This window comes from Primulina eburnea, chromosome 14, assembly GCF_022965805.1.
Source record: "Primulina eburnea isolate SZY01 chromosome 14, ASM2296580v1, whole genome shotgun sequence".
Taxonomy (NCBI): Eukaryota; Viridiplantae; Streptophyta; class Magnoliopsida; order Lamiales; family Gesneriaceae; genus Primulina; species Primulina eburnea.
Genome location: NC_133114.1, coordinates 19,273,026 through 19,282,655, shown reverse-complemented (window position 1 = coordinate 19,282,655; position 9,630 = coordinate 19,273,026). Strand labels below are relative to the sequence as shown.

Below are 9,630 nucleotides of genomic sequence, written 5' to 3'. Positions count from 1 at the left end.
TAGAACTAACGGTCAAATAAGGACAACGACAAAATTTTGACAGAGAAGTCGTATCATTCCATATTTTTGAAACGATCACGTGTTTGACACGCCCCGCAAATTCGTGAGATCAAGACCTAAACCATTCAAACATTTTTTTTGTTTAAATTTTGTATGCATGCCAACAAGAAATATCTACAGATGATGTTTTTCAAATTTTAAATGCATGTTCCATTTTTCATTATGTTATAAAATATGTTCTCATACTTTCTTTGTTAAACTTTTTCAGTAATTACTTGAGGACATACTGCTAACCAAAGCACATTTCCAACTCTCACATTCAAAACTCAAACCATCCTTCTTTAATAACTAACATTACTATCCAAAAAACTATAGATCGTATATGAATCTCAAATTTAAAAAAATAAGTGATGATTTCTTTCCATATAGTGAAAATCTTATGCTAATGATACAAAAATATGACATTTGCACAAGAAATGAGCCTCAATAAATGTTATAACTGTGTTGAATGCAAGTACTCATGGCATAACATATTGCTGCAAATACTTGATCCTCTTTTTGTTCTTCAACTTTCGGAATCCACATGATTCTATCTGCCGTATCCTTTCTCTGCTTACTCCCATAAGTTCGCCAATTTCTTGCAATGTTTTCATTCTACCATCCACAAGGCCAAATCTCATTTTAATCACCTGTTTTTCTCTTGGATTCAGAGTGTCTAATACCTTTGCCAAGTCCTCTCGCATCAACTGTTTGATTAGCAAATCCTCTGAAGTTTCTGCTTCGGGATCAGCAATCATTTCCTGACAAATTAGTGAAATTTTATGGTGGTGGTGTTGCAGTTCAGAAACTGTTCTCCCAGAATTTCAAATTCATAGGAGGTCGAGTAACAATTGTTATAAACATTAACATGCCTCCTCCCATTGCACCATAGACTGGGAAAACATAGGTTCGGAATTAATATCGCACTGGGGAGACCACCTTGGTGAAACATATAAGTGGTTTCCGATGCGATAGGTTTTGAACTCATGACCGTGATTTTATGTTAGAAACCATTTTGTCTTAAAGGCTTTAACTCGTGTTAGATGGCTACCAATAGGTGTATCCATTCATCCATAGAAAGCATAATAAATACATAGTAGATAGGGGGTATAGAAAAGGGAATTCATTTAGTACATACCGATGGTTTGAGGTCTTGGTTAATCCCAACCTTCTGATCAAGGGACCTTGGAGGTTTTGGGGTTAATAAGACCGCATGAAGTCGCTTCATTGAGAGCCCTGTTGCTTGAGCAACTTCTTCATTGTTCGGGTGTCTACCATTTTCAGAATATAACTGCTTTTTCGCCTCTTTCACCCTGTAAGTTGCATCAACCATGTGGAACTGCCGTTCCGACAAAGAGACAAATTAGATTGTTACATATGCACGCAAAAAGTCAAAGGTCTCGATATCAGATTTAACTAAGGATTATTACCGGCAATCTAATAGTCCTCGATTGGTCAGAAAGAGACTTTCGAACTGCTTGCTTTATCCACCAGTGGGCATACGTGGAGAACTTGAAACCTTTTGAAGCATCAAACTTTTCCGAACCTCTTAAAAGGCCTCGACATCCCTCCTATTGATGTGAACATGGTGTGGCAAGAAATATCAGAATGAACCACAATTTCACCGAGCATCACATGGTACACTTTAAGTTGATAATAGTTAAAAAGTAATACCTGAACCAAATCTTGAAGATTCATCCCAGCTCCTTGATAATTTTTAGCAATGGAGATAACAAGTCTTATGTTACTTTTAATCATTTTATCTTTGCAAAGAATACCATGATTCATTCGTTCCCTCAATGTCTTCTGATCAACACCGGCTGCAGCAGCCCATTGAGCAACTGTAGGCTCACTGCCATAACGTTTTACAAGCTCCTCCTTAAGCCTTTCAAATTTCAGCAGCTCCTGCATTAATGGTAGATGAATGGATATTCAAGGAAAACAAAACAAATAAGTACAGAGGTAAATACTTCAGCGTTTGCGGTCCATATGTGCCACTTACCAGTCCTAAAGAAGTTCTAACAAACTAAAAATATTAAAAGTAAAAAGGAATTGTCAAAGTTTCAAAGCTTTTCAACAATACATTTGGTTGGGTTGGGGGCAGGGTGAGGAAGAGTGGACCATCTCACATAATAAGCAATGATTAAGGCTAAGAGAAAACAAAAACATTGGCGGGAAAAATTGTATATCCCCAGAACTACCTGTATCCCTTTTGACAACATCTGTTCTTCAGATACAGTAAGGAGCTTTGAAGAACTGGTGGTCCCTCTAAAGTAACGCAATGGATCTGAATAATCAATGTCCTGCAAAGAAGAGCGCTTTTTCCGGCTTGACGAACTGGACTTAACAGATACAACATTCGCGGATGCCTTCTCTGCTGCTCTAATTCTTTTTTCTTTCCGCTCCATTTGACGTTTTGATCTCACGGCTATACTCTTGGAGAGTTGTGCCTTGAGAAATTCAAGTTCTTCACAACTTGGCTCCTCTTCTTCTGATCCTGTAAAATAAGCCACTGAGTGTGTTTCACTCGTACTAATTTTAGTAACCTTAGACTCCATGACGCCAACTGTTTCGGTAATATTAACAGGTTGACTCTCCTCAACTTGATGTAAGATGCTCGTATTGGTGGATTTTTCATGGCTGACCATCATGGCTGCATCTTTTGCAACCTTGAGTGCTGCCCGGGCCAAAGCAAGTGCTTCAGATGCAGCCGCAGCTACAACAGCCTCTTCATTTGTAAGTAGATTTTCTGCAGCTAAAGTCGCTTCATGATTTACCTGCATCTACATTAAACTCGAAGTTGAATAAGTCATACAAATTTCTCGGAAAAAACTAAATACTAGTGCATTTCCATGTTACCTTTGGAGTATGACCCGCTGTTCCCATATACGTCCATGGTTTGTTTTCGGCACTTGAAATTGGATGAGTATCAAATGAAGGTAAGTTGAGTACTGTGTTTGTAGAAGAAGCTGGATTATGAATAGGTTCTAACAATGGTAACTGTAGTTTTGGCAACTCGAGCACTGAAGTTGTTGCTGTCGCGGTTGGTGTTGAAGTAGCAGACAAAAGGACACACTGTGTCCGGAAAATAATAGAGTCTCTACCCTTTGCTGCATTTAAATAGATTATCAAAATAAGATCCACAATCCTGCACACCATTAGCATCAAAAATTCCCTTGGTATGGATACGCACTAAGACTAATTTCTGTGTGTGGGAGGTGCATGAGCTATAGGTTGGTAAAGCTGGGAATATAGAAAACTATTGACAATTCAACAAGTATTAAATACATGCAGTTGAAATTAGGTTTCATCCACAGCTTAAAAATCAAAAATCAAGCATCACCCCTTAATTGATAAAAGGCCCAGTTTCATAGCATACATTAGCACTAAGCAGGCCGAACTGATGTAGATTGTAAGTTCTTTTGAGATCAAATCCAAGAACTGATTCAAAAGGCAGTTTTAACTACAAACTTCGGATGGTCTTTACACCCTAAAAATTTCAAATACAGGCCATGTTAAGGCATGGGGGATAGGATATCATCCAGAACCAAATCGCTGCCATGTGGCACTGAATTTTATTCTGTAGAAATCGTTAAGTATACTGTCTGGGTGTATAGGATCGGCTGTGAACTACAGAATCGGTGGTATTCTCACTTCTAGGAATGCAAAAGCTCAAGAAAAGAAGTGAACAAAAGAACCACTTCCCACAGTTGTGTGGTTCAGAGAATCAATGCTAAACAACAAAAGAAACACGAATACTCAAAATCCTCCATAATTCTCAAAAGTAATGACATCATTATTGGACGACTAAAAGAATGCAAATAGTTTCCAAACACCAGCTACATCAAAGCCAAATTTTAGCACAATCAAAAATCAAATTTTCCTTCAATTACTAAACTACATTTATAGTGGGATGGGGAAAATAATTAAATTTACAATTTAACTCATAAGTTCTGTAAACATCCAACCTCCTAAACTAAACTCCAGGTCCACCAACGCAAGACAGAATAACTAAGAATCAACTTTTCCATAACCCACAAAACAAAACTTTCCCAGTTCAAATAATGCATAAAGATGAACCTCAAGAATGAATCTTTATCAAAAAAAATTCACAGATAACTTACAAGGATGGCCCAGAGATTTGAATTTAACAGCAAAAGTATCGGGTGAGCACTTGAACTGCGGCAACAGACAAGACATCCTTCTCCTATAAAATCATTTACGCACACATACAAGCTCAAGTATGCCCCACATTACACAAAACACAACCAGTTAATATTAAATTCTTCGCTTCCACTTTTTCAATGGAAAAGCTGATTCTCGGGCAGTTTATCAGTCAGCAGAGGGTGATACTTACTGGTAATGAAAACGGAGGATTATATGGGTTAGAGATAAGCTTGAGAAGGCTGAAAATATTTGTTTTGGAGGGGATGAAAGCGATAAACGAGAGGATAAGAGTTTTGCCATTTGGACTGTGAAGAAGTGAGGATGAGAGGGGAACAGCAAGTGAGAGGTAAATGCAGGCTTTTATGGGCTTTTTGTAAAACAAAATATCTTTGTTGGGCCTTTTAACTAAAATATGCACATTTTGTTGCAAATTAGATTGAGAAATATTGAAAATTAGTGTTTGTATGTATTGTATATAATGATGTAATTATTTTTGAATTAATTTTAAAAATATTTTATAATAGGTTTCTTAATTTGTGATAAAGATACACTATTTGGTACAGAAAATTTTATAAAGTGTGTAATTTAATATTTTTTGTGAGTTTGAAATTTTATCTTTTACCGTAAATTTTTATTTTTTACACATTATCAACACGAAATTCTAAGGTTCTCCATATTTTTTAAAGCTCCAAAACATAAGAAAAATGTAACAATATTAAAAATAAGAATATTTATTTTACTGTTTATTTATTTTTAGTGTATATATTTAATTTATAATATCATGTTATTATATAAAAGAAGTTTAGGACACCTTGTGAGAACCCGGATTTTTCGAAGCAAAGAACCTCAAAAAGCTCGGAAAGTAACTCAAAAAGAAACCGAGACAATGCAAATCCTTGAGAATTGAGGGTACGTCACTTGGAAAAGAAACCCTAAGCTCATAAGCTAAAACCCTCAGCTCAAGGAAGCTCCAAGATTCTTGGAAAAGAAACCCTCAGCTCATAAGCTAAAACCCTCAGCTCAAGGAAGCTCATTGATTGTCGGGGAGGAAATCCCTAGCTCATGAATTCAATATCCTAGCTCAATGAAGCTCAACCATGCTTGTCCTAAAAGGACCAAAAAGGAAGCTAAAGGAGGAACTAAGGGAATGGACAAATTTATTGAGCAAGAATTGTCCATAAGCTAAAAGTTTGGACAAACTTATTGTGCAAGAGATGACCATTGAGTTAACCAAGGAAGGAACTAAATGAGCTAAAGGTTTGGACAAACTTATTATGAAAGAAATGACCATTAAGTTAACCAAGAAAGGGAGCTAAAATTTTGGACAAATTTATGATGCAAGAAAAGTCCCTTTAGAAAACCTAGATGACCTTTGATGTTTGAAATAGCCTTGACCACATTGATGGCACTTCTTGGGGCTCAAGATTTCGGCCATGAGGTGTTGAAAAGCCATATTTTCAGCCTATAAAAACCACCCCTCATGCTAAATAAAGGCATAAAAGAATTCTCCCAAAAACACTCCAAGTTTCGGCCATAGCAAGGAAATGAAGGAAGGAAAATCGCAGCTATTGTGTTCATCATCTAGGCATGTCCAAGTGCTACATAATCAACTCAAGATGTTTTCCAAAGGCTCGCCAAATTGTTGTCAAAAAATCCTACCAAGTGCCGTCCAAGGCTTGTCCAAAATACGGTTCGCGTTCGGTCGAGATCCATTCAAGATCAAGAGAGTTTCGAATCAACCAATGAACAAAAGTAAGTGGGCTTTTGTTATATATTTGTTTGTATTTTTAAACTTGAATATGTATATCATGACATGCATATATGTGTGTCTTCATTTTCGAAAATATGATGTCAGTCTGTTTAAAATTTCGATCGATTATATGTTTTCTTCTGTTCTTCGAGATTCTTTGATTCCGATGTATCTGTCTGAGATTCTGTTAAGTTATGTCTGATAAGTCTGAATTTTGTTTACACTGTTACGAGTCAATTTGAAGTGGGACGAGAATTGTGATTCTGTTCGGCCCCCAATGGTGGGTATAAAACCATTTCTGTCTGGCCCCCAATTGTAACGAACCGTACTTTTACTTCTTGAAATTTGCGAAAAAATTTAAAATTTTCTTAAATATAAAATTCATACGGTCTTCAACTCATCGTTCATAAAATTATTTGAAATCAACATCACCAATAAAATTTGCTAACAAAATACTTGCTCAAAACGTCTCGCATCAAGACATAAAATCAGAGTATTTCCAACTTGCAAAAAAAAATATTAAAATGACGTGGGCGGTCCTCGGGTCTAGCCTCCCGCTCAGTCCAAGCCTGCTCCTTGGTCGCCACCTCCTGTCTCCTCATAAACATCCTCACCTGCATCGATCAAGTCTAGTGAGTCTAAAGACTCAACACGTATAAACTGGAATAGCAAGGACTACATAATAAAAGCGCATGCATCTTTAAATTAGAACGTATATAACTTGAAACTTGAACTTGCATAATAAACTTCATCATACGTACATACATACTTTGACGTGCCATCATCATAAACTTTTCTTAAACATGCTTGCTTACTTGAACATACTTGAACATACATAACTTCATACTTTCTTTTGTAGAGGCGTGTTTCAAAGCAAGTGACCCATAACATAATAAGAGCCTGATCAGACTATACCACAGTACTGGACTGACAGGGACGTATCCACTGCGACATACATGAGATCCCCGTTCATAATTTAACGGGCTGGTTGGTCCCCATTCATAATTTAACGCTTTCCAACCTCGATCTAACCCGTTCATAATTTAACGGACGGATTGGTCCCCGTTCATAATTTAACGCTTTCCAATCCTAAACATACTTTGGTCACAAGACATTTAGCATACCTCAAAACTTAAAAATATTTTCTTGCACGTCATACATACTTACTTGGCGTTGAGGGATTCGTTGGACTTCGATAGAGGTCAGTCGCTGCACATACTACTCATAAATTTACGTGCTTAACTTGCATGACTTAGACGTATTAATCATACTTACTTACAATTTCATTCAATTCCTTAGGACGTTCTAAACTTCCCATGAATCGACCTTGTAAATCATTGTACTAAACCATGACATCAAACCTCAAAGCATACTGTAAGAAAAATTTCCCAAAAACATGAAGTACACGGACCCCGTGCCCAGGGTCCGGCTCCGGGTCCGTGTAGGTACTGAACAATGTGTGTGCAGAAAAGGGGAGACACGGACCCCGTGCTTAGGTCCGTGTAGGCTCTGGAAAAAGGCACTCCGGAAGAACAATGGCACGGACCCCGTGTAGAGGTCCGGGTAAGGGTCCGTGCACCCGCGCAAATCTGAAATTCACGAAAATTCTGAACACGCAATGCTTATCATCCTAGACTCGATTGCACGTACCATGAATCGACACCCCGAGACCCATCCTAGCATACCCTAACATCAAACCAAAATCGTACAAACACCCAAAGCAACGATGTTCACCCTACGACACATACAATTCAAAGAAAAACGTGGCAATTGACACCGAAACGTTTTCTACGACTTAAATTGATTCAAGTGCCCATCGACACTAAACGTCCTATCAAATAACAGCCCAACATCATACTAAGCATACCTAGATGCAGCAACGATCACCCGTCGATCCACAACGAAGCCTGCAACAATAAAATTTCAAGAACGCATCAACATCAATAGTTTCTGAAAACGCAGTTTGAGCAGTCCCACGAAAAACATCATAACTCACTCAATTTTTATCCAAATAGTTCGAATTTTATATCGAATCAAAGGTATCAAAAAGTCCTACAATTTTGCCTGTTGAAAGTTTTCTCAAAACCTCAACCGAAAAATTCACAGTTTAAACGGAAACAGTAAAAACGTGGTATTTGAATCAAAAACTACTCCAAAACACATCCATTAAAATTTCTGCTCAAACTACTACACGTCCATCACATGTTTTCATCCAAAACACATAAAAATAAATACTATGACATGATCGACGCAGGAAAAACAGATTATACGTGCCTTTTGATATCAAACGTTACCGAAACGGCGATACCGAAGCTGAGAAGGATGCGAGGTTGATCCGAGACGAACGTGAGGCGATTTTCTTTGAAGAAAACACAACAAAACTTTGCTGGAATTTCAGAGAGGAAGGGGCGGCTGCTACAAAGACAAGAACCCTAGCTATCTTCTTCTCTCAAAATTTTAAAAGCTGAAACGTGATTGTGTGTGTGGTGTGCGTGAGTTTGGTGTGTGTAAAAACATGTGTGTGCGTGTGTAGGTGTAGGTAATTAGGGTGAAAGTTGCTAAATAAATAATCAGCAACTTAATAAAACCTTAACCCTCCACTAACTTTAAATAAAATCCTACAATTTACTTTAACAAAACCCCTAGATTAAAATAAACACACACTAGTGCTAATTTTAAAAGTTTTAAACTCTTAAAATTACTAAATAAATGATTTCGGCTTAAAAATGCTAAAACTCAATAATTTAGTTAAAATTCCCCATCCTCAATTTAAAATAAAATCTCATCTTTTAAAATGCCGAAAATCGTCCCCGGTCTTCTCCTCGATCCCACTTCGAATAATCGCCTGAAACATGAAACTCGAAAAATATTTTAACGATGCATCCAATTAAACATGAATAATTTAAAATAATGCATTTTCATAAATTATGCATGGCTAAAACTCATTTAAAATTAATTAAATGATTTAATAATTAAATGAATACATGAGTTATACGCGTACTGAAATTGGGCACTACACCAATGGTGGGTATAAATCCATTTCTGTTCTGGCCCCAATGGTGGGTATAAAACCATTTCTGTCCGGCCCCCACCGGTGGGTATAAAACCGAGTTCTGGCCTCACCCCTTAGAGGACTAACATATTAGGGACAATTTGACCATGGAAATGAGATGAGTAACAGTGTTCTGTCTGTGCCGATCTGTTCTGTTCTGAATTGTTCTGATCTATTTCTGAACTGCTCTGAATTGTCTGATAACCTCTGTCTCATATTTGTTTCGTTTCTGTTCTGATAAGTTAAAAGTAATAAGATTTGAAAGTTTGATAAAGATATGTTTTAAAGACTAAGCTCTATATGTATCTTTGGAATCGATCGACCCCTACTTGCTGAGTGTTTCTCAAAACACTCACCCCTTACAAATTTCAGATAAAACTGAATAACAAATGAATGAGAGGAGCAGGAAACTTTCTGGGGCTGGTGATCGATGATCATGAGCAAGAATCAAGTTATCCATTTTGTATAGTTTTCCGCATTTCGCAACTCTAATGTATTTTATTTCATTGTCATTGTAAGACAATACCTTATTTATGAAAAAGACTGGTTTGATTTGATACGAGGCTTTATTGTTTTCAATTTAATTGTTAAACAATGCCGATGTCACCGACGCTTCGGACTC

At 37.1% G+C, this 9,630-nt stretch overlaps 1 protein-coding gene across 2 annotated transcripts; it reads right to left on the bottom strand.

Moving 5' to 3' along the window:
• Positions 1-322: 322 nt before the first annotated feature.
• On the bottom strand, positions 323-4,551 carry LOC140811799 (RNA polymerase sigma factor sigB-like). 2 transcript variants are annotated; one of them, XM_073169870.1, is made up of 7 exons: positions 4,164-4,551; positions 2,899-3,149; positions 2,241-2,822; positions 1,714-1,944; positions 1,470-1,610; positions 1,178-1,378; positions 323-800 (listed from the first exon to the last, which is right to left on the bottom strand). In XM_073169870.1, the coding sequence occupies exons 1-7, from the start codon at positions 4,237-4,239 to the stop codon at positions 519-521; spliced, it is 1,764 nt and encodes a 587-aa protein (XP_073025971.1). In that variant the 5' UTR covers positions 4,240-4,551; the 3' UTR covers positions 323-518. The 2 variants fall into 2 exon arrangements, with proteins under 2 accessions (XP_073025971.1, XP_073025972.1); XM_073169871.1 differs by having other exon boundaries at positions 2,241-2,816.
• Between the last annotated feature and the right edge of the window lie 5,079 nt (positions 4,552-9,630).